The 25,929-nt window shown below is 40.7% G+C and overlaps 1 protein-coding gene across 1 annotated transcript; it reads left to right on the forward strand.

The window, feature by feature from the left end:
- Nucleotides 1–7,769: 7,769 nt before the first annotated feature.
- LOC106674586 (uncharacterized) lies at nucleotides 7,770–10,221 on the forward strand. Its single transcript, XM_014407365.4, has 3 exons — nucleotides 7,770–7,986; nucleotides 8,096–8,377; nucleotides 8,870–10,221. The coding sequence occupies exons 1-3, from the start codon at nucleotides 7,770–7,772 to the stop codon at nucleotides 9,898–9,900; spliced, it is 1,530 nt and encodes a 509-aa protein (XP_014262851.4). The 3' UTR covers nucleotides 9,901–10,221.
- The last annotated feature ends 15,708 nt before the right edge of the window (nucleotides 10,222–25,929 follow it).

A 25,929-nucleotide genomic window follows, 5' to 3' on the forward strand; every position in this document is an offset into this window, starting at 1 on the left:
TCACTGCGCTGTTTTCCCAGTAAACGACAACAGAAACGCTTCAGTGTGTCCAAACTCAACAGAGAGTTTTCTTCAGGGGTGGGAAGTGAGAGGAAGAAGCCAACACAGTCAAGCCGGATGGAAACATGCAGAAAATACACTGCAGGAGAGCAAAATGGAGGAGGTGTAGAGAGAGATGCGAACACTACTGGCAAGGAGGCAAGAGAGGAAAAGTGGGATCTACCTGGCAGTGAGCAAGTTCGATTGACCCAAAGGCAACAGCAGCTGAAAAATATTGTACCAAGACATGTTTGCTTAATGCACGCTCTGCAGCTGTACATATAGTGTCTGTTTATCTTTAAGCGATATTAAAGTTCCTGGTGATATGAAAAGACCACTTAATACTGTCATATTTAATGCTTTGTACTATTTTATCATAGTGTCAGATCCACTGGTTTCAGACTGGGTCTGCCACACCCCTCATCACAAATACTGCCAGTTGTTACCTGTTAATTGTCCGTTATCTGTTCAATTTCAGTGTTAGTGACTGAGGAGCCAAAGATAGTGGTTTTTGATTGATTATGGAGGATATTGAGTTTTTGTTATTAAATAGTGTGTCAGGTTGTATTTTATTATTTTGGCCCTGGAGAGCTCGACACTTCCTTTTTTATCCCTCAGCATAAACATGCCGACTGGGGTGTTGTCACCATGCCGGCGGGCGGGCAGACGGGGTGGACAGTCAAGTTTGTGGAAGTGGTAACTCGAGAACAAGGCGATTAGGATTTTGAAATTGATACCATGGATTCATCTGCTAAACATCTTGGACCAGTTAGAATCTCAGTGACCTCGACCTCAAGGTGAAGGTCAAAGGTCAAGTTTTCTTGAGCATCTGTTGGGTGTTCAGAACTGCCCTTCTGCAGACCTCTAAAAGTTATCAAACCTATCTGACATTAACTGGCCAAGAAACAGCTTGTTGATCCATTGTCCCATTCATTTTGAACTTCTAAAAAAGGGGGACTGTAGATTCAAATGTCTGTAATTCTTCAACAATTCATGCAAAAAAAAAAAACCCCAAAAAACCCAGAGCAAACAAACTTCTAAAACCCTTTGAATTAAAGCGGAAAGTCTGCACTTTAGTCTGCCCCATATTGATTGTTTGATTTACAATCCACTATGGTGGTGTTACAGAGGCTAAACTACAAAGGTTATGTCTTTGTCCCACACATTATGAGGAGCACTACTTACCTCATGCTAGCTTCCTCTCGTAATGGGCCTTTCCTTGCCACAGCGCTGCCATCCAAGATGAGAGTACAAGATATAATGAGACAATGTATTAGTGGTCAGCTGCTGCTTTAGCCAAGATGATCATTTCATTCCTCTCCTAATAACAACATAGGATCCCCAGAGCCCATTAAAATAATTGCAAGGGACCCACTGCGAAAAGGTTTAAGGCCTAAGTGATCTTAAATATATCTTATATATCCTATATATATATATGTGTAAAAGAAGCTCTGGCCTCGTGCCTTGAGAACAAATACAGTGTAATCATAGGAGGGAAAAAAAGTTCAGTATTGTAGCTAATGTAATTTCCTTTGATAATGTGTAGAGCCATTTGATTTCTGGAGCGACTGCACAGAACATGAAACAAACGTTTTCAAAGAGACATTTTCCTTTTTACATTTGTTTTTTATGTGCATAAAATAGTAATGAAAATTGTTCACTGTTCAGTTTTCTATATACATTTTGAGTGGTGACCGCAGGCTGATGGTTTTCATGATTACATGCTGATGAAGGGCACGAGATGCAGTTTTAACTACTGCCAGATATCCCTGTCCCTGTCTGAAGTCCTTTAAAATCAGTCTGTTGGCCTGTGCACGATATTACATTTAAAATATCTATAGAAAAACATGTTTTCCTCTCATGTGAGTGTCACATATGTAAAACTGTGCCTGTGTACAAACCTCTGGGAACCAGTATGAGACAGCCTAGTACAGAAAAGTTGACGGCAGCAGTTTTTTACAGTGAAAGCCTTCAGGATGTGACATGAAGCGATCTTGTTTGTTCATTGCAAAGAGTGCAGTCTCTCTTCAGTTGCCTCACAACACGTATTTTGTGTTGTGCTCCAAATGATTTCATCCTTTTTGTTTTGTTCCTGTGCAAACGTGTGAGTGAGAATGTGGGAGTATGCATATGTTCTCCTCAGTATACTGTACGATGGTTTGTGAGTTCAAGTGTGTGCATGCGTGTGTGTGTTCTAGTGTGTCCTTTCCCTGGAGAGATATCCTGCCTCCAGCATAGTCAGAGGGGCTGACAGATGACCACAAGGTCACTCATCTCCTCAATCTGTGACCCTCTCAGGAGGCACAAACACCCATAAGAGGGATTTCATTCCCCTTTTTTTCCTCTTTTTGCTTTGAATCGCTTCTATTCCTCGCTCCTCTCCTCTTCTGCTGCCTTCAGTCTCAACTTTACTTTGTTCTCTTGTCATTTGCACTTATCTTTTCCTCCTTCACACCTCTTATTCTCCCCTCTGCGGTATCACCTTTTCCCTTTTTTTTGCCTCACCTTCTGAGTTTTTTTTCTTTACAATTTCTAATTTTGCACTCCCTTCTTACGTTGTTGCCCCTTTCTCACTCGAATTAATGACCTCTGTGCAAACTATTGAGATTATTGTATTAACTAGGTTCCTTTGAAGACCTCATGCAATCTCTGATACAATATTTGAGACCTACTGTGTGGTTGAACTGGCTCAGATCAAAAGATTTCTTTTTTTTTAGGTCATGTTTTGTATGAGACTTTGTTACCTGTGCCAGGGAGATGGGGTTAAAATTTAGTGTTGTAAACTAGCTTGAAAAAATGAGATATTTTAAAGTAAAGTATGTGAGTATGAGTTTGTGTAACTGTAAATCATAAATGAACTGCTGTCCTCTGATGTTTTATGTGAGATCTTGCCAAAACTAAAAGCCAGCTCATGCAAAAATACTGACAGCTGTGGACTTGAACTCAGACCAGTCAGGTTTCTAATTTTTATACATATGAAGTGCACATATATGCATGTATGCTAGAAAAAATAACATGAGGAAAAATTGCTTTCTCAGTTGTACAGTTTGTGCATTGCAGACAATCCACATGATCAAAGGTTTTGAGCTACATGCACAAGTCCACAGAGGGGACGGGAAACAAGAAGCGACCTGCAATCACTCTGTGGTTCGTATTAATAATGTGAGCAGCATAGATTATTGATTAACTGATCAGGAAGAAAATCATCATTTTGAGTCTGCTCTGTCATAAAATGTACATAGAAAATACTCAATACTTGTGAAAAAATAAAAAGAATGACATGAAAAACATTTACTCTGCTCTCGGCTTCAGTGTAAACAATGTGATGTCTCACACTGACTGCAGTTTGGACCCATGAACGATTTCTGCCCTCTGTTAATACTGGGGAAATTTCAGACGCCCACCGCTTTGGTTCGTTTTACTCTCTGTGAATAACTCAAGGGATTTAAACTTAAATGATTTGATTTGGGGAAGTATCGCTGTGTGATCAGTAAGCAGCACTGTGGACTGCATCCTGATTTCTAGGCAGCACAGAAAACTTTCAGAAACTCTGGCAGTGGTAGCTCAGCCCTCACCCAACCTCACCCCAAGGTGTCTATGGCACATTTTAACTCTGATGCACTCTGATGCATCCATTCACTCAATTTTTCCCTACTAATTCAATTGAGGGTCACCAATTAAGGGGCTGGAGCCTATCCCAGAGGTCCTGGGGCGTGGGGTGGGGTGTAGTCAGTCTGCAGCAGGGTCAGCACGGAGACAGCAGAGTTTTTTGAGCAGAGGTTGTTTCTTTTTCTAATGGAATTTGTTCTGAATCACAATTGTTTTTATGTTATTTAATGTTTTCTTATTTAGTTTTGCTCCATTTTGTGTACAATGCTTTTTGACCACTTTTTGTAAAAGGTACTTTAAAAATAAACCTTACTTTCTTACTTACCTAGCCACTGTGGTGAGAAGCCAGATTACACACAGGTGCAGGCAGAACATGCAAACTCCACACGGGAGGGTCCCAGGATTCAAACACAAAACCTTTTGGTTAGCAACACTGGTAACAACCACACCACTGTACAGTATATTACTGTGATCCAAACAATTTAAAATAAGGATACTTCGAGGGGCGTTCTGCTCCAGAAATAATTTTTTTTCTATGAGGTATTGGCTCTATTTGACAGTCCTTTAAAAGCTTAGCTTCTATATCAGACTTAGCTTACTTATATAGGTATAAGTCATAGCTTAGTTTGGTCTTATCTAAGGAAGCCTGCTAAGATAAATTACTTTACCTTACCCAGAAAATCCTTTATCAATTTTTTTTTTAAAGTATCTTGTGGTTTCCTTCGATCAGTGTTTTAAAATGTTGCCAGAGCCAGTTCCTCTTACAAAATAGAAAAAAGTCACATTCGTTTTCCAAATAGCTTTCAGAGCAAATGTCCAACTAGCTTCTGTTCTGACGGCTATTTGCACAGGAGCTTAAAAATATGGGTTGGAAGTTTTTGCACTTTGCCCAGCATCTGTCTAAAGTCAGCTACAGTGGGCTATGTAGTGGTCATTATGGCCAAAATTATTGTGGTTGTAAAGACATTTTTATGAAATGCATGTACTCAATAGATGACCCAGGCTGTTGCTAAGAGCACTTAGCACCAGGGTATTATTTTGTACCTATTCAAAACAACAAAAGTTAATGGACGCCAGCACGACTTCCTGCTATAAATTCTCTTTATGCGTTGTATAGAATTGATATGAATATAAATTCATGCTAATCACAAGCTGCATTTTCAGTGTAAATGTGTTTGATGTATATCACATGAAACAAACTCGCTGAGAACTTTCAGCTGAGGTGCTGTTGCCAGCATAATAGAGATGGAGTCCATTAGGGTATATAATGGTGTAATAACCTCTCAGAGGAGTGTGAAGTCACATCATCTAAATGTTTTTTTTTCCAGCAAACTGTTTCTCTGGACTTGGTTGTTCTTTTTCTAAGATCTGACACTGTTTAGAAATCCATTTGAAGGCGACGGAGACTTTCATCACAGATATTGAACTTTCGGGCAAACTATTTGCTGTGTTTTTCCCATCTATGATCGATCCCACCATCACAGGCCACACACACCATCTAAAAGCTGTTTTCTGCATTGATTTTACATACGGTCTTCAGTCAGAATCAATCAGAAATCATCTTGTGACCACAATTGGCATCTGTCCATACTGTACTGCATGTATCACTGGAACATTGAATAGCTTTTCTGTGCTCAAATTAATTGTAAGAAGCACACTGGCTCAGGGGTTAGTACTCTTGGCTTACAGCAAGATTGTCGTGCGTTTGAAACATTTCTGACGGAGCATATCCTTCACTTGCTTGCGTGGATTTTCTTTGGAAGCTCCGGTGCTGGGCACAATATCAAGAATTTGACATTTTGGTTAAATAAATGGTAAAAAAACACAATAAAGACATGTCAAACCTGAGAAGAGGTCACATAGAGTTCTATATTTGAGGCATGTGGATCACACTAGCCTAATCCTCTGCATCTCAGGTTGTGTAGCCAAACTGTATTGCAATACAGTCTGCAATAATTCTGCTAACCAGTTCAAACGAGTTTGTTCTTGCTGCATTATTGAAATGCAGAGCAAGTATGATCTTCCATCTTCGACCTACCCGGAGACCGTGCTGCATAATAAACAACAAAAAAAATGTGAGAGGTTAAAAGATGCAGGACAGAGAAGATGTAGTGTTTTAGTGGATCTGGTTGGGCCCCAGTGATCATGCACTCGCCATCTAATATTGAAGAATGTTCCATATTAGAAAGCTGACAGCAGTTAACTGACCAGCTGCACTAACCCCTCCCCTCCGCCGTTACAGCCAATGGACCAGCATAGATTAATGACCCTCCCCCACCACTCCTCAAACCCTCACCCAGTGACCAAACTGCTCCCATCTCCAATGAAGAATACCCTTGAGGAAGCTCGCAGGCACACATTCCAGTATGGATAGACACAAGCACGCACAGATCCACACACTCACCACTTAATTCAGCCTCCTCTACGGACAGCGGGCCGCTCAGTGGCCGTGTTTATGGCTTCTCCAAACCTGCAAATCACCGTGGTTACAGCTGGGCATATTTATGACCGCGGCCTGTCTACCAGCCCTTAGACAAACCGTGGATCACTGGAACAAGCGCACACGGTCACGAGTCTTACAGTGGAGACGATACACATGCTCAGACAGCATAAAAGGCCTTTGTTGTGTTCGCGTGTGACCAACCGTCACATGCAAAGAGATCCAATCTGCATGTGTCAGAGAAGCATTGCGGTATTACAGTTGATGAAATTCTTTGGATAATAGAATTTACACAAAAAAAGTGAGAAAAAAAGTGACTTAAAAGTTGAGAGCATGCAGTTATTTGAGTCTAATGAATCTGAGGTTTGTCATTGCTGGCTTGTGTAGCAGTAGAGGCTTTAAGGTGCAATATCAGACCCACTTCTTGCAGGATTTAGCAATTTATTTTGTTATTTCCACATCCAGAAACCATGATTTCTTTCTGTATTTTTTGTGGCAAACTGTGGAACTCAATAATTTTTTTCTTTTGTGATAAAAGTATCAGAAATTGCCAGCTCAAAGGGGATCTAACTTTGTAACAGAGCATGGCGCAGTGGGGGGAGTTTGCACCACCAAAGCGTTGTCATCACCTTTTTTTCCTCACCTGTGCCCATTTTGTTTCTTTGTTTGTTTGTTTTTCTATGACGCAAAATGACCTTGGCTGCTGTTATGTCAGAGAGGAGTCACAGTTGGGGAAGTTCTGTGTCAGTAACAATCAAGCAGTGAATGCCTGCTGTGGGCTGACATTGGCCAATTTGACTCATGAATTTCTGAAAGAAGAAGAGAAGTAAAAAAGCGCCTTTGTTCGGTGAACAGAATTATTGACATTATCATCTTGAACTGTCAGTACTCACCACAATACAGTCTGCTTTCCTTAGAAATATCTTTTCCCTGATATTCTTGAAGTTCTTCTTTTACATTTTAATAGCATCAAATGTCTTGTTTCTGCTCCAATTCTACTAGAACATGTTCCCTCACATTTATTTAAGGTGAGGTGTGATGATTTTGCACTTCCCACATTAGAGTAAACTCAGTTTCTTGCTCAGTAAAGGCTTGTTGTGCTGTTGACACATGTAAATCATGACTATTAGAGCTCAGCCTTCAGCTCAATCACAACTTAGCCCTACCAGTTAAAATAAAGCAACAACTTTGGCTCAAATTAACTTCTCTTAATCATGTATTGAACTTTCCTCTTTTAAAGTTGGCTTAAAACATCAGTTTTGATTGCAACTGTGTGCAACAAACTTGCAGTCTCGTTCCCTTTGAAATGGTTGCTTCAAAGAGGAGGACCGGTCTTTAACCTCTTGCAGTCAACTGATATCTTCAAAGTGCGTCAACACAGCGATAAAACGGCAATAAGACAGTCAGCATCCTGTAACTGTGGGGTAAACCCCCCAATGGTGAAATGTTCAAATACATGGAAAAACTGTTGTTGACATAACCGCTATGATACTTTGAGATTTTCACATTTTCATAGTTGGTGTAAATGTAGATACAGTTACATGTAAAGTGTTTCTGTGTGTTTGTTTCAATAGCTGGGTTTCATTTGACGTAGACGTGACGTCGACGTAAAGCGCGAAATTTGACTGGAGGGCGGAAGTGAAAAAGATCAGCGCAAAATCACAGACAGACAGTACGCAAAATGCCTTTGTCCTGTTGTGTTTACGGATGCTCCAGTAGGTCGACCCGAGAAACTGATAAACGGTATTTTAGGGTACCAAAAATAGCCCAACGAAGAGGAGAAAAATGGAAAATTCTAACCGAAAAACGTAGGAAAAAATGGATTTTAAATTTACGTTTACAGTCGGGAGGAGCAGAGTCTGCCAATGCCCGTGTCTGCAGCGACCACTTCGTCAGAGGTAATGTTATGTTTGCAAACGAACTTATTAGCATTATGTTGTCGTTAAATTCTCGTTTACTTAGTGCTTTTAAGTTAGTAGTCTAATATTGACTTGATTGGGACTATAGGCTGCCCAAGTGCTTTGGATGACGAAGAGTCGGAGGACTGGGCTCCGACGGTCAATCTCGGCTACGAACGAAAACCCAGATCGGAATCAGTTCTCAAACGAGATAAAAGAATGAAGCTTAAGGCAGAACAGCATCGATGTGCAGAGGCGATTTTGGATATGCAACAGACGGCTGAGAGCCCGGATTTGAGCCTAGTGACAGTGGAGAACCCCGAACTGCAGCTTCCAGCTGAGAATCCACAACCAGAAGACTTCAGTGTGAATGAGACATTCACTTATCCAGGTAAGATATTGTGCTGAGATGTAAAACAAACAAGAATCATGTCAAAGAGAAAAAGATGCCATTATCTGTAATGATTATGGTCCAAGTTACATATTACATGTTTGTGATTTTTTAATCACAGAGTAAATCCATACCATTTTATTCAGAAAAAAAGAAAAAGTGGCACTTATTACCGTCAGGCACACACCACAGGTTTTTGTACACTGCTGTGGTTCTTATATTGCCAGATTCCAGACAGTCTCCTTTCACAGATAAGTAAAGATATCCGTAATGTAAGGTTTCTGTGGTGAGAAACATATAAATATATTTTTTGTTTAGACGCAACATGTTTTTTTGTTGATTAAAAAAAATAATTACATTAAATTAACATAGTGAATTAAACACATTACACCAGATTCTAATAGCCCACTAAAAAACTCCTACAGTGAAAATGAGTAAAAATTGAGGTTGCCTCTATTATGCTGATTATGCTCCCCCACTGTTATATTGCAGGCTGTGCGGATGCTGGATGCCAGACAGAGCTGACGATGGATGACATCGAGAAGATGGAGGATGTTTTGAGACAGAACACAGCAGAGCTGGTTGATCTTCGGAGCAAGGCTCTGGACACACAGTTCAGCCAGGAGGCTTTTGAAAAAAATGAAGACAAGACAAAGTTCTACACAGGGCTCCCCAACTTCTTAGTTTTAATTCAGATTTTTGAACTGTGCGAGCCCTATATCACCTCGGGACCTATGTCTTTGTTGTCCAAATTTGAACAATTCATACTAGTTTTGCTGAGGCTGAGACTAAATCTGCCCCTGAAAGATTTAGCTTTCAGGTTCAATATTTCTCTGTCCACTGCTTCTAGAGTTTGGCATAAAGTAATTGACATACTTCATAAAAGGTTAGAGTTCCTAATTGAGTGGCCAGAGCGACATGTTCTTCAAGCTACGATGCCACTGAGTTTCAGACAGGCATTTGGATGTAAAGTGGCTGTGATTGTTGATTGCTTTGAAGTCTTTATTGAGAGACCATCTAATCTTCTTGCACAAGCTCAAACTTGGTCCAACTACAAGCACCATCACACTGTAAAATTTTTGATTGGTGTTGCCCCCCAAGGCTACGTCACTTACATATCTTCTGCCTGGGGAGGGAGAATTAGCGATAAGCAGATCACAATAGAGAGTGGCCTCCTAAAGAACTTGTTACCTGGAGATATTGTCCTTGCAGATCGTGGGTTCAATATTGGCGATAATGTGGGGTTTTACTGTGCTTCACTACAGACACCGGCATTCACTAAAGGGAGAAAACAGCTGTCAGCCTATGAAGTGGCAGAGACAAGGAAAATAGCCAATTTGCGTATCCATGTTGAGCGAGTCATAGGTTTAGTCAGGAGGAAATATCAAATTCTGCAGAGCAGGGCTATGCCAATAGAGAACATGTCCACAAAGCCAGGTGAGACACATGCATTGATCGACAAGATTGGGGTAATTTGTTGTGCCTTATCAAATCTCTCCGAGTCTGTTGTCCCACTGGAGTAAGGGGGGTGGGTGGTAATCAATCAGTTAAAAAAAATTAAATGTCTTGTCACTGTCACGGCTCACAGAAGGGGGTGGAGAGGAAGAGTAGTGTCCAGTATCTGCTGCTTGGCTCTGGTGATAAGTAGAACAGGGTAGAGTAATAGTAGTACCTAAGTCCTGACTCCTGATTAGTCTGTAAATGTTTTCAAATGAAATATTTTTCTCCAACTGTCATATTGTGCTGGCAGTTTGTACAGTATTATACTGTGAGATGGATTGCAATCTATTTTGTTTATTTGTTTAAAAGTCTAATCTTGTAAATAAACCACCAATGTATTATTATGCTGCCTCAATAGCATTTAATCATTGTGTAGTGTTACACAACACTTAAATGACACAATTAAATGTACAATAAAATTAAATGACAATCTGTGCTCTAATGCTACGTCAGAGCAAATACAATAGCCAGAACTCATAATGACTACCATCAGGTCATAACAATATTCAAAATGTCATTATGTTGTCGTCCTTTTATCACATTACACATGTATGTTTGTAACTTGCTGTCCCAGTATTTCTGGGAGTATACTGTTTCTAAAAAAACACTCAACTTTAGGAATCGCATCATCCCAAAACTCAAGGTCAGGCAAAATCCTTTCAACAAATATGTCATTGCGGTTCCACACAACAAAGTCACAGTACTCTGCATTTGCAATGTGAAGCTGTGCCTGAATTTGGTAATAGTAGTCATGAGTTGGGTCCAGTGTGACATTATCCCCGTCACTGATGAGGCAGAAGCCCTTCTCCCCAGCACGCATGCGCAGGTTGACCGCATCTCTCTGAGAGTGTGGGCACTAAAATCACAGTGATGAGAACAACAATCAAGATTTATCTGATGAAACAGTGAAGAAGCAAAGATGATGGGTGTGGTCTGTGTTATCATAATCTCTCATTGCCCAAAACAAATGTCTATTTGAGACAGACAATAAAGCCTCATCTTATCTTAATTGAACAATAGATTAGAAATTAGAAAAGGTATTTCCTGCATTTTTACTCAGTTCACTGATTCTTATGGAAAGATGTCACACCTATGGCCTTGACTACAACAGAGTCAATACCTTAAGCCCCAGCTTATAAAAGAGAAAAAACACTGGGGAACAAGTAACTGATGAGCAAAAAGGACTATGTTTCCCAGAGCGAGAAGTAGGATCTTCTCTGTTCTTGCAGAGGAATTGCAAACACTCAGTAATAATTGTGAATAGCCGGTTTAGACCCCTTCATATCGTCCACTGAACCAGGCTGAGGCTAAGCCTGATACAGTCTGTGGGGAGGGAAGTAATAACCCAAGGTACTTTGTGCAGCGATGGAAGGATGTGTAACCTTGATTTATCTGCGTGAGGGGGAATTGATGGTATTACACAACTGTCAGAGGACTCGACGTGGGAGCTATCCGAATGACCTGCGAGTCCAGCGATGGGGAGGATGCTAAGAGTATTCCTGTTGCTAAACGAGCTGTAAGCCCCATGATTTGTCTGAGTTACCAGGAACCAGCAGAGAAAAGCCTCCTGTGATTATTCACAGAGGGATGAGAGTATGCATCACCAAGGTTACAGCAGATGTAATCCCTGGTGCGCCTTCATCTTTGTAGTGTTTCACAGTTCGCTGTCCCAACCGCAAATGGCAACGAGAGAGAGAAGAAGACCTGTTAGACCTCAGAGTGAAAAAGAAATGACTGGTTGGGACATCGATACATTTAGAAGAGGGGCAGTATAATCCAGTGTTTACCCATGAACTGAGAACTGAGAGAGACAGAGAAGAGTGGGAAATAGTGAAACATAGTTCGGCTCTTGCTCTTGGACAGACCAACGTTGCTTTTTCATGGATGCAGAGTTTGGCTGTGTTTTTTCTTCACTGCCACTGTGGATTGTTGGACTCTTAGTAACTACAGTATAAAGGAGCATTGATTGCCTAGGGTGAGAAACCCTGTTATAGCACTGCAAGTGAGGAAGGATGGTGTGCTCGCTTACATGCAGTACATCATACTCAGGCCTGCAACGAGTTTATTTGTGTTCACTGGGTGTTTTACTTTTTCACACAAATGTAAATGTATTGGTAAAACTAGTAATAGCTTAACTGTGTTATCAGCGCTGAATATGTTTTTTGCAGGTTTTACCAATATGCAAGTACCATACCTGTGATTTTTAAAGCTTTTTTGGTTACCCTTTTTGCCAAGGGAAGTTTGTTTTTGTTTTGTTTAATTGATGGGAAAGTTGCATAAATTAATGCCTCAAACGAACACCAGAAACTCAATTTTTTGTGTTGCTTATGTTGGTTAAATAAATATGATCATTGTGCACAATTTGCTTTTTTTATTGCTCAGGCTAATAGGTAGATTTTTAGAAGGGGAAGGGGAAATAACATAAAACTTTGCAAATATTTTACTTTAATCTAGTTAATCTAAGCGTCTGTGGGTTTTTGTATGATAACAGTTTGCAGTGTTACAAACAGAAATGCACGTTAACTACGGTACTTGCATTTAGAGACCAGCCAGAACTTCATAGATCTGATACAGAAATTCAGAATTTCCTTCACAAATAGTGATGTAATTGCCACAGGATGGTAGTTTAACAGTGAAATCATGCAGGTGCTCTGTAACCTTTATATAGGAATATAACCAGAATATATCCATCTGATAAGGTACCTGTGGAATTGTCTTGCGACTGCAAAGTGGTTGTCAAGATTTCTGAGGTGGAAGTTTGCTCTCCTATTTTCACTTTACTGTGACTGAGCTATTAGACTTAAAGCAACATAGCACTGCACTTCAGGAAGCTCTACCCACTATATATCAAAATAAGATTGATAAATTTGCCTGTTACTTTGTAAACAAACACAGCAGGCTCTCTGTCCCTCTATCCCTTTTATTTTTCCAGGAACAAAAAAAAAAAAGGATTGCGTTTTATAACTAGATTGTAATATGTCAGGTGAGTTGCCCTTTAATTTATGAAGCGAGCTTGATCGAAAACCAGGTTAAAGTTAAAATAATAATGGTTATTAAATGAAATCCAGCTTTAAACAGGATTGGGGAATCCCAAATGCCCAAAATGCTTTAAAGGTTCACCCTCAAGTCATTCTCAGTCTCAGAAATCATACACATTCTTTTTCAAGACGTGTCCATTTTTTTTGATTGACTTAACAATGAATACAGTGAGGAAGGTGTCTGTCCATTGTCGTCAAACCCTTTTGTGAATTTTGCTTCTTTTCCACTGCCTGTCGTCAACCATTTCCTGACAAAATTCTAATTCCTGTGCATGCTAACATATATTATATATTTGTGTATATGAAACAATAATTATGTAGCTTTGTGTCAGACTGAGTCAGTAATGATGCTCATACCTGTTTTCTTGTGTGCATGTTCCACTGAATCTCAGTGTAAGACACTGCTATCTTTGACTTTCGTCTATATCATCAGGATTGCATCAGCAGAGTGTTACTGAGACTTGTCCCACAGTATCTCTTCCCAATCCTCTGTCTTGAGGAACACAAAATTGTTGCAGTTGTCCCCAAATGCCTCGAAAACTTTGATATTTTATTTGTGATTAAGATATATTTAAATCATTACCATAAATCCTTCTCGCCAGTTTGCTGAATGTTGTTGGGATGCTAATATTTGAACTTCAGATAACTCAGATCAGATCATGCAACAGAGTTTAGACAGCCAGCATTAAACTGTCTTTTCAGTTGTCTTTGCAATTCTGCTCAGTGCTGTAGCCAGGGAAAGATTAGCTCAGCATTCCTGTCACTAATATGCTTCATTAGTAAAAATAAACTCAGCCAAGCAGGCAGACAAGATGCAGTCTGACAAAACAGCTGAACCAGTGAAGAATGAGCCGAGAAATGTGAGTATAGACATGCAGTGAATTTAGGGTTGGATTATATTTTGGCATCTTTTGAATACATTTCAGCGATATCAAATACTGAGATGTGCAAGTATTTGTTAATAGCCTTCTTGTGGTAGGCTTTTAGTCCATCAGGCGTGGAGAAAGTAAAAAAGGTTAAATGTCAATGTCTTAGCACAGCTAAGCATTTCATTGTCACATTTCTTAGCATAAAATTGAAAATGGGAAAATATTACCGGTGCAGATAGAAGATGAAATAAGAGCATAACAAGATAAGATGAAAAGTAAGAATTAATATGATGGAAGACAAGGGCAAAACACTAAGGAGAAAGAATTTCAGGAGAGCAACATGGAGAGAGAGAAATTGATGGAAGCTGTGAGTCAGAAAAAAATAATATGCCTGAATAGGGCTCCTCTAATGGAGGAAAGAAATGGGAGAATGTTCACATCTGCCTAGAGTTAGACAAATATGGAGAAGATGGAAAGAAAAAGAGAGAGGGATAGGCTGAGGAAGATGACAACTTCTTTAAGGGAGGAGTGTGAAGTTGACTCATCGTCATCCAACACAATCTCACTCTTTCTGTTAGAAACAGATACACAGTCACAGCACACATCAAGTCTGAAAGAGTGTCAGACTGTATTGCCTTTAAAAGACTGTGCAGGGAGAGAAAATGGTGTTAATGGCTCTGAAATGCTTTTAACAGTCCTACGCACACAAGTCAGATTTCTGCCTTTCCCGTCTTGCTTTTTGCTATTACAATTCTCAGGACCTTGTCAGAAACTTAGGATGTTCCTGAGTGGTTCCACAAAGTGCTGGAAACGGCCTTTCAGCCTGTTTCTGAGTTTTGAAAAATAACTTGTGTGTCTGTGTATTGGACCTAGTAAATCCTGTAGCCATTGACAGTATCCACCTCTTCATTTCAGACAAGGTGTTTGAACTGAACTTGGTTGAGCTGAACTCAGGGTGAATGAACTTGCTTGAATTAGGCTACGCTGGCTTCTAGATCTGGATCAGCTAGATTTGCTGGAGCCACCAGTTTTGGGATCACTGCCCCCATGGTTCCAGTTACCATGGGGACCGCTGTTGCTTTCGGTCTCCATACCTTCCCTAGCTCCTCTTTCAGCCCTTGCTATTGCTTGACCTTGCATGCTCCTTCTTCACTTGTTGTAGCTAAGTCTTTCACTGCAGCCACCTTCCTCTGCTTGTCCACTGCTACTATGTCTATGACTATGTATGATTAGCCATCACCAGTTTATCTGTCTGTATCTGGAAGTCCCACAAGATCTCCGCTCAGTATTTATGCCCTGCCTGCTAGCATCTTGCACCCTGCTATTATGCATCAAGTGCCTCTGTGCTATACTGCAGTCCATCTTTGTTGAGTCACTGGTAGGATTTTGTTATATCAGCCACTTCTTCTATCTGCAGATTGCACATGTAGAATTGCATCATCAGTGTTGAAAGGTATAAACAGGCTTTAGAGCAACATATACTCCCATCTAGACAATGTCTTTTTTTCATGGAAAGCCTCGCATACTCTAACAAGACAATGGTATATATACTGCATCTATTACAACAGTATGACTTCATAGTAGACAGGTGGAGAACTAGCTTGTTTGCAGTCCAGCCCTTTCACCAAATAAAAACATTTATTTGATGAAATATTTACCAAATAAATGTTTATTTACTTTTCTGTTTTTCCTGTGACAACACTAGACTTTTACACAGCTGTTTACTTAGCAATCACACAGATAATATGGAAAACATTTATTATTATGAACATTTATTATTAATTATGGAAAAAAACATGATAAAAAGACAGGAGAAACACTTCAAACTATGAGCTGACCTTGGCGAAACAAGGTGACAAGAGTGCAAGAGAGCTCATATAGAGAGCTCATAGCTTGAGAGCTTAAGAAAGGAAAGCATATTACTCAGTGCTTTAAAGACAAAAGGAATCTTCTTGATTTCAAATTTGGTTTGAAAAGAAAGGCAACTGAGTCATGTAAAGATTACAGCTACGAGCTCTGTAAACAATGGTGGCTTTAAAAGAAAGAAAGTTGTTTTATTAGGACTTTATTCTGTATTCATAAAGCATCTCACAACAGTTGCAAACATGTCACTTTCACATGTTTTAACAAACAAACATAGTAACAAAGCAGAAACCATGTGAAATATAAAAACCCACCTACGTACCCTCTCAATCCACACTGTACCAGCATACACAACATGCAGTTAGCATATATACCGAAACCTTCTTGGTGGAAGGAATTCCGAGAGTGTCACAGCAAGTGGTTGACTGGATATAGGAGGCGGCTCAGGAGGTAGAGCGGAAGTTCAACGATTTGATCCCTGGCTATTCCAGCCTGTATGCTGAAGTATCCTCGGGCAGGTTACTGAAACCTGAGTTGCCTGTGATGGATCTATTGGAGTGTGAAATGTTAGGTAAAAAGTGCTTAGGCATAGGACACAACACTTGTGTGAGGGGGTGAATGATGCACATTGTAAGAAAAGTACTACTAGTGCCAAAATTGAGTAAAAAGCACAATATATGTATAAGTAAAAGTAAAAAGAGAGAAGGGTAATGTGCTTTTCTAAGTGACTATAGATCTTTTACCAAAATACAACTGTGTCCTTACCAGTAAATAATGCCACACTCCCCTGGGAGTATTGTGATCTGAGTAGGGGATTACCCCCTTTGAAAATCTACACTATATTGCCAAAAGTTTTTACTTATTCATCTAATTCATTGAATGCAGGTGTTCCAACCACTTTCATGGTCACAGGAAAGTAAAATTAAGCTACTAAGCATGCAAACTGCTTCTGCATATACATTTGAAAGAATGGGTCATTCTCATGAGTTCCATAGTGGTACCCTGACAGGATGCCACCTGTGCAATGAGCCCAGTCATAAATCTACCCTAAATATTCCACAGTCAGCTGGTAGTGGTATTGCAACAAAGTGGGAGCGATTGGAAATGACAGCAATTCAGCCACAAAGTGGTAGGTCAGGTAAAATCATAGAGGAGGATCAGTGAATGCTGATGTGTATAATGGGCAGTGGTTGAGAACTTTCTGCAGAGTCCATTGCTGCAGATCAATCTTCATGTGGCCTTCAGATTAACTCAGGAACAGTGCGTAGAGAACTTCATGGAATGGATTTCCATGTCCGAGCAGGTGCATGCAAGCCCCACATCACCAAGCACAATGCAAACTGCAGATGCAGTTGTGTAAGACACGCCACCACAGGACTCTAGAGCAGTGGAGACATGTTCTCTGGAGTGATGAATCACGCTTCTCTGTCTGGCAATCCAATGTGTAAAGTTTGGTGGAGGGGGGATTAGGGTGTGGGGTTGGTGTGTTTCAGATGTTGGGCTCAGGCTTTAAGTTCTGGTTAAAGAAACTTCATGCTTTTGGACATTTTTGGTCAACATACTACTGTCCGGTGTGAAAGTGTGGTTGACGGGCCTTATTTTGGTTTAGTATGCTGTACAACATCTAGGAGTAATACATTTCTCTTATTATGGCTTTAAAGGCAGATTTAATTAATGGCTAAGAACTGTATCTGTCCAGAAGCTGAAGTCTGTTCAAAGTTGCCTCATTAAAGTATAAATCTGTCATTTTTACAAGATTTCCCTCACACCGTGAATCTGTTGCTACGTCGTACATGTATGCATTAAACATCTGAATGATACGCTATGATGCGAATGAAGTCTTGCACATCACAGGTACAGCACAAAAACATCCTGTCTGCATGTTTTATCAAGTTCACCATAATCACAGTTTTCAATAAAATATGGAAGGGTGATGAATCTTGACAGCAAATTACCACAGGGGTAGATAAATCATACACCATGCCTTGTCATTTCTTAAAGCGCCGTTAAATTATATTGCCGATGTCAAGGTTTGATCAAACAACTTGGTTGTTAATACTAACCACCGCAACTGAGAATCAGCAGCTGGGCCTCGAGCTCGGTTTATCACACCACATGATTGACTCCCCGCACTGCAGAATGTGGTTGCAATTATCTTAGATAAACACATTTCACATTAGAAGCGCCAAGTCAAAAAAAGCCAAATAAACTTTTCCCGTCAAGCACATTGTATTACATTCGAATAAAAAAATGCGTGTCCCTGAGTCAGGATTCTGTACAGACATGAATAATGCTCTGCAAGTTTCCACCAACATCATCAAAAACAGGTCAGACACTCGCAGACACTCACCGTAAATTATGTAGCTGAAGGGCATTCAGGGCAGCCAGTCTGGACTTTATTTAGTGGAGTTGTGTGTGTCTCTCTGACTGCCTCTGTTTTTTAAATGTGTGTTGAGCTGAGTGCATTCATTTATCGTTATCTGCACACTGTATCTGTTGTGTGTGTGCCTGTGTGTGTGTTGTGGCTGCTGTAAGTTATGAGTTATGGCAGTCACGCTGAGGTGTCAGAGAGCAGACTTCCTTTCATAGGGCAGATAACCTGTCCGCGGGGGGGGGGGGGCTCGTGCATTCACACACAAACACACACGTAGATAAGCAAAATGCCATTACGGTATTCTGTAACATGCAGGCTGATTATCGCACTAAGAATAAATGCTCACATCCAGGTAATAACAGCAAACAGTGCAATAATAAACTGTAATAACAGTTATCATTACTGAAATGTAGGTAAAGCTGTCATCGAAATGACTGTGTTCTAACAATACAGATGATGGGAAACATCTTGTCTTACAATAATAAAAAGGGCATTTTTGGCTCCACCCCCACAGCTTTGTGCAATGCCCACACAGTTGGAGAATAGACTAGAGGAGGTTGTGGTCACCTAGCCCTCCAAATGGCTTTGCACAATTTGTTTGAGCTTTGAGGTCTGTCCTCTCCATCTTTTTTTTTTTTTGGGAGTTTCTTTGCACAAAAAGGATTTTGACAGCAATAAAAAGGAGGAAGTGATTGCATTTTGGAGATCTTGTCAAAAAGCCGATACTGGTGGGGAAGCATAAATTTGTTGTGCAGAGGGGAGTGTTGCTCAGAGGTGTTCAGTTTGTGCCGGTTGCTTAGGTGAAGTCGTGTCTGATTTGTTTGGCCTTGAAGACACTTCTGTTCTGGAGGAATGGTCTATTATGGGCAAGCTGTTCTGAAGATGCTTTTCAATTTTATCTTGTTAGGATCTGATGTAAAGAATTTCGTTTTTTAATTATGACAGCAACGCCAGTAAGTGTTTGCATATTTTGTACAATTGGGTATTTGCAGCATTGCACTTCTGATATAATGATAATGTGATGTTTTGTTGTTGTTTTTAAATACTTTTATTAACCAGAAAACTCTTGAGATTAAAAATGTGTTTTCCAGGAATGTCCTGGGCTGACAGGGGCAGCCTTAACCTAGTGTGGTTTTCAACGGCACACTCCACACCGAAGGGCCCTACTCGGGTTTCAAACCGAGAGTTCCTTGATGTGAGGCAAAAGTGCTAACAACCGAAACTCCTGGATTACTGCTTTCTTGTATTTTTTAATTTTTAATTTTTGTTGACTTCTGGGCCAACCTCAGCAGCTCATAAGGGTTATAGAGTATAATATGAGCAGCCTGAGCTTGTAGCAGCAGAAGTAATAGAGGGTTCAGAGTCATCTGACCCAGCCCTAACTACAAGCTCTATCAGAATGCTTTGAGTCTAATCTTAAAAGTAGAGAGGGTGTCCGTCTTCTGAATCCAAAGTGGGAGCTGGTTCCACAGGAGAGCTGAAAGCTGAAGGCTCTGCCTCCCAGAACTCAGAGTCAGAAGTGAGACTGCAGTCTGAGAGCGAAGTGCTCTGCTTCGATTATAGGACACTATGAAATCTTTAAGATATGATGGGGCCTAAGTGTCTAACTGTCAAGAATAAGGATTTAAAATCAAATCAATTGAAATGAATTAAAGAATGAATAAGAATTATTATTTGCTGTATATTGATGCTACATATATTGAACAACAGTCATATTGAATCAAGTCTCCTTAGGAGACATTTCACCTTCATCCTGAAACTCTACATAACCATTATTATAGAAAAACTCCACTGCATTCTTTCACAGCACCTGCTGAAATACCAAAGCCCAAAGTAAACAGGGTCTGTAGTGCGGTTAACTTTCCCATAACATGAGTGGCTGTGTGTTTATGCCCAAAGTCAGGGAAACAACCTTGGAATGTAAAGGGTTTTTAGAAGGTAGCCAAGGATAAAGTGAGATGCTTGTTGTGTTTACTTGTGCAAAGAGCACAGATGTCTCTGCAGCTGCAGTTTAGATGGAGTTTTTATTCACTGTTTATTTAGCTGCTTATAGAGTTTTATCAAATAAGTCTCAGGCTCATTCAAGCATCATGAGGTGTACAATGCTAGAACATAAGAGCCACTGAGTAAAAAGGCTTTTTGGTGCAGATCCTTTGTATTTAAGGTAAACTCAAGACTTCAGGACAGGACATTCTTCAAGACTTCTTCAATATTAAAATGCATTCCTAATATATGAGTTGTTGTCCTCCAAACAGCGATTTTCTTATGACAGATCTTCCATGTGATTTAGTAAAATCAAAGTTGAAATTTGGGGCAAACAGGAAGGTCCCCAACCTTTTTTGCACCATGGACCAGTTTATGCCCGACAATATTTTCACGGACTGGCCTTTAAGGTGTCGCGGAAAAATACAACAAAATAAGACTAGTACCGGTACTGAAAAAAAAGAAGAGTTATTCATAACACACATGAAAAGACCCAGGAAAACCGAGTTAACGATATAAACGATAACAAAATAACGCTGAAAACCGATAAAAACCCTGAAAACCATACATTTCACACCTGAGCCTCAACTCTCGTGGCCCGGTACCAAACGACTCACGGACCAGTACCAGTCCGTGGCCCGGGGGTTGGGGACCGCTGGTTTAAAGGACATCGATGTGATAATCTGAATGATCAGTGCTTCCCATCTGTCATTTCATGCCTCAGTCATTCACTAACATACACTGCTGCGTGTAGCTGATCAGAAATGCCTCCTTGTTAAATTTAATGACATCTTCTATCTTGATGTGATAAAGTTGTGCATATTTTAACTATAATCTATAATCAGATCATCAGTGAGTATAGACAGCACTCGAGCATTTGAAACTGAGCAATTGGGAATGTAATTGCAAACCTATGAAATTCGTTACACTGCACTGGGATTATTCAGTTTATTTTCCCTGAAAAGGAGAGACCTACCCTTGTAGGTAGGCAGGAAATGGCAGGAAATGTACTATTGGTCCACCATTGGTCCAATTTCTGTCAGTTGCTGGGTACATGTATGCAGGGTGTCCAGACAAATGACTGTGGTGATCTCTAGATTTGTTCTGTTGTTGTTTCTGGGCACATAGTAAAAGGAGTTTGCAAAGAAAAGCGTCTGGACTTCTTTAAGTTGCTTGAAGACGTTTCACCTCTCATCCGAGAAGCTTCTTCAGTTCTAAGGTCAAATGGTGGGGAGTCCCAGATTTAAACCCAGTGGGAGTATCCCCCCAAAGAGGGACAAAGGACCCCCTGATGATCCTCTAATCACATGAGCCAAGCTGTGAAAGCGGGTGTGGGACCTAATCAGCCAGGGTTTCGGGTGAGCTCAATGTGAAACCTGGCCCCACCTTGTCATGTGATTTCCTGAGGTTAGATGGCCCAGGATGTGAGTGGGGATTAAGGCGTCTGGGGAGGGAACTCAAAACTGGATTATAGATGGCAGACATCTATAATGTCTGCCATCTCCCCCCTCTTTGGGGGGAAACTCCCACTAGCTTTATATCTGGGACTCCCCACCATTTGACCTTAGAACTGAAGAAGCTTCTCGGATGAGAGGTGAAACGTCTTCAAGCAACTTAAAGAAGTCCAGACGCTTTTCTTTCCAAGCTCCTTTGACTACAATGACCTGGATGACTGAGAACCTTCAGACATATTTCTGGGCACATGTTACTACAGCTGTTGATCCCACAACAGGGCTCTAGAGTGCGACCAATTTGGTCGCATATGCGACCAAATTTTTCAGTGGTGCGACTAAAAAAATATATTTGGTTGCACCTGTGCGACCAACTGTTCGGGTAGCAAAAAAAAAAAAAAATCTGCAACCTTCCCTGTGGTCAACAACAGACACACATTATGCCCCTATCGTGGACTAAACCAATCAGAGATAGTAAGGGGCGGGACCTCTCTGATTGGCCGCGGTCCAGTTGAAAGTGCAGGTGGAAGTGGGAGGTGAGTAGCTTGAATAAAGCGATATCAATTCATTAAATCCTGAATGGACTTTTAAATATAACTGTGTTTGGCCAGAAACGCCAGATTCTCAGATTAAAGCTCACAAAACCATTTCAACAACAACCAAACAGCAAATGAGAGCAGGTACACGGACTCCACACAAAGACGTGTTGTTGGGTGCCATCTCCAACAACGATGAGGCGGCCTACATGGATGAAGTGAAGAATCTGGCATCGTGGTGCCAGGACAACCACCTCCAGCTGAACGTCAGCAAGACCAAGGAGCTCTCCAGAGAGTGATCCGTACAGCAGAACGCTGCTGCAGGATTGCTCTCCCCCCGCTTCAGGACACCTACACCAGGAGATGCCGGACTAGAGCAGCGCAGATACTGAAGGACCCGTCCCATCCTGGCAACAAACAGTTCCAACTTCTGCAATCTGGTAGAAGGTTCCGCATCTTCCGGGCAAGGACAGAGAGACTCAAGAGGAGCTTCTATCCCCAAGCCATCCGTGCCCTAAACACACACACCCGCCCTCTCACATCATCTATAATTGACTGAGACAGGACTCTTCCAGACACTAAACCAAGGCACAATGTACATTTCAATTCCTTTAATTTTAAATATGTTTATATTGTCTATCCTGTAAAATAGTCAGATATCTATTCATATTAATGTACAGAATTCACCTGCTTGCTGCTACTACTGCACATTCACCCAGTGTATATACTATATGTGTATATATATATATATATATATATATATATATATATATATATATATATATATATATATATAATGTTCTTCCTCTACACCCCCCCCCCCCCCAATTTTTGCACATGTCGAGGAGCGTGTCAGGCTACATTTCACTGTGTGTTATACTTGTATAACTATGCATGTGACAAATAATAAAGAACCTTGAACCTTGAACCTTGAACGTAAACACAGAACGGACCGACGCATCAGAATCAACTTTGTCTTTCTCGGGCGGCCCGTAGACGGACACGCTGTGATTACGTCTTTTTGCGCTGATTCTGAGCTGCAGGTTCTGTCTCTCTCCAACCAAAATCCACCGAGCCAGCAGCAAAAGAAGCAGCAAACTGCGCTTCACATTTGATCAATGTCGTCATGAATTTTGCTGTTTTGCTTCCACGACTATTAAAATCACACTTCATGCACAGCTAGCTCTCTCTCTCTCTCTCTCTCTCTCTCTCTCTCTTTACTTCAAGAACAGTTTCCCGTCTCCAATCTGTTTTCTGTATTATTCATTCGCTTATTACCCACCAGTCTACCGTTGTTTTCAGCGCTGTGGCTGCTGTCTTTTTCTTTTTCTTTTCTTTTTTTCACTTAAATGACCTCGGACAAGAAAGCCTATTTTTTCTGTTATTCAATACTGAAGAAATTTAAACTTTATATGCAGAACATTGTAGAATATTTTTAAGGTTATCTGCTATAAAAAGCCAGACCAGGAAAATCTCCTTCATGTTTTTCTGTGTTTTATTCTCAGTTACTTTCACACAAAGGCATCTGCTGTGATGTTTACAATTCTGAAGAAGTCAGTACTGATAAATGATCAGAATTATAATATTTCTGACTGTCTGAGGCTAAGTTGAATCGAATCGGGACTTTGAAAACTGGAATCGAATGGATTATAGAAATCAGTGATGATACCCAGCCCTAGTGAGCAGCCTAGGCATGACAGAAGTGGATGTAGCTGTAATAGGAAAAGAACTATTGCTAACTTTTCTGTTAAGTTAAGGCCTGATCCTTCTGAAATTCATAGCCAGTGCTCTGACACGGTGTCATCAATCTTTGAATGCTGAAAAAGCACAGTGTATCCAGAAAAACACATTATATTGTATAAATTATTATAAAATTTGTGTTCGCCTAACTTTTGTGCCGGTACGCCTAACTTTTTAAAGTTAGGCGTACGTTAGGTACGCCCATTAGGTACGCCCATGGCAAAAAGTTAGTCTAGAGCCCTGCACAAGTATCACCAGAAGAAATCCTCCTCCAAACATTATCAGGCTGAGTATGGATGTGTCATCTCATTTCATGGTGGTTGCTAAATTGCTAAATTGCCATAGCTGCTGGCTGGTAGCAGGTTGTCTACCAATCAAAAAGTTTGCGATTCGATACCCGACTACTCCAGTCTACATGTCCAAGTATTGGGCAGGACACTGAACCCTGAGTTGCCTCAGATCCATTCATCGGAGTGCTTACATGGCAGACAATTTGTTAAAGCATAGAAAAGGCGCTTGTGTGAATGTGTGTGAGTCGGTGAATGAGGCTTGAAAAAAGTGATTCGGGTGCTCAGTGTATAAATAGTGTATAAATATGTATCAGTCCATTTACTATTTCACATGGTTAATATTTAGGCACCTAAATTACTTTGCAGAATTAAGAAAAGATTGTAGTTTGGACTAAAAAACATTCATTTATCTGAACATGTATTAGAGAGCTCACCTTCAAAGTTAACCGGGTAATGACTCGCCAATGGACCTGTTACATATTTTCCTATCACAAAATCCAATACTAACCCGCTGGTCTACTGTTATTGCAGTGACACCAGCACACACATTCATCTCCCTGTTAAGGTGAATCCTCATCAATTTGGAGGTCTTCTCACTTCAGTTTATCTAATACCTTCAAAAATATCTGGTCCTTTATGCTTCCCATGCGTACCTGATTTTGCTATCTGTCCACTGTGTGTGTGTATGTGTGTGTGAGTGTGGGGGGTCCTGTGTCTCCCCAGGGTTTTGGCAACCTGCTCCTCCTGGTTCTCTAGCTCTAGCATCTGTCTCCAGTCAGCTAATCAGTCACATGCTGCATTTAAACCCTGGCTCTTTCTCACACTCGTTTCCAGATCATTCTGTCACTCGCATTGCTCAGGCTCCCTCGTGAATCTCTCCTTCTCGGTTTTGTGTATTGATTTTTTGTTTTTCGTCTGAATAACCTTGGCTCTCCTGTGCCCTAGACCTTTACTTTGTGCCAGCAAGCGTCTCAGCATCAAGTGCTCCGTTCTAGTTTGGCATGCCCACTCTGCTGTACTCACAATCCTTGGCCTCTCGATCCAGCCACCCTGAATTTAAGTCGGTCTGAATTATTGTCATAAATCTCTTAAGTTAATTCCAGTGTCCCGTCTTCCATCAGTGTCCTGGGAGTTCTGGTTCAAACGTAACACAACATTACCATTAGCGTCAGCTGTACTTTGTGTTTTTGTACACATTATACCTATTAAACATTAGCATATTAGCATTTTTCACTGACAGTGGTGCACTGAGCCAGAGCTGCTAATCTGCTAATGGCCCACAGCTGGTGTGACAGTAGGATCTCAGTCCTGCTCTAAGTCCTGTCTCTGATAAATCGCATTTTTCTTTTCCAGTTTTTGGTATTAAACAGATGAGGCGCAGTGCTTCTCACATTTACCTTACCTTTACTTTGATATGATAGGAGACATTGCTCTGTATCTTCTGGGTTTCTATTGTATGAATCTATCAACACAACCCTAGGGCTATCAAAACATTCTCAGAATACACTGTGTGCGATAGATACTCAAAGGTGAGCTAACATGTGTTTCCTGTTTTTTTGCACCTCTTTTTTTGCCTTTTTTTGTCTGACCTAATCTCCAGGATGGGTTTTCCAGTGCACACAAAAATCATTTCTAATTTGTAGAGAAGCCACATACCACACACACACTCACGATTGTGAGATCATCAAAGTGTTCTTTTTGAAGAGCTTTCCTTCTATTATACTTTTATTGTGGTAGTCTTCACAATGTTCCCTTTGTTTATCTGCAGAAGTGGACAAATGTGTGTGTTTTTTTTTGATCAAGGCCTTTTTATTGAACAAAGAATTGCTTCCAACAACAATTATGGCAATATTAACAAACAGTCGTGCCCCCCCCCCCCCCCCCCCCCCCCCCCATCCAGAACAGTGT

Source organism: Maylandia zebra, linkage group LG14 (assembly GCF_041146795.1).
Source record: "Maylandia zebra isolate NMK-2024a linkage group LG14, Mzebra_GT3a, whole genome shotgun sequence".
In the NCBI taxonomy this organism is placed as follows: domain Eukaryota; kingdom Metazoa; phylum Chordata; class Actinopteri; order Cichliformes; family Cichlidae; genus Maylandia; species Maylandia zebra.

Bases quoted from the DNA above. Each gene is read 5' to 3' on its own strand.
- LOC106674586 (XM_014407365.4), top strand. From the start codon at position 7,770: ATGCCTTTGTCCTGTTGTGTTTACGGATGCTCCAGTAGGTCGACCCGA. The intron at 7,987-8,095 runs GTAATGTTATGT...TTGGGACTATAG, and splicing joins CAGCGACCACTTCGTCAGAG to GCTGCCCAAGTGCTTTGGAT. The intron at 8,378-8,869 runs GTAAGATATTGT...GTTATATTGCAG, and splicing joins TGAGACATTCACTTATCCAG to GCTGTGCGGATGCTGGATGC.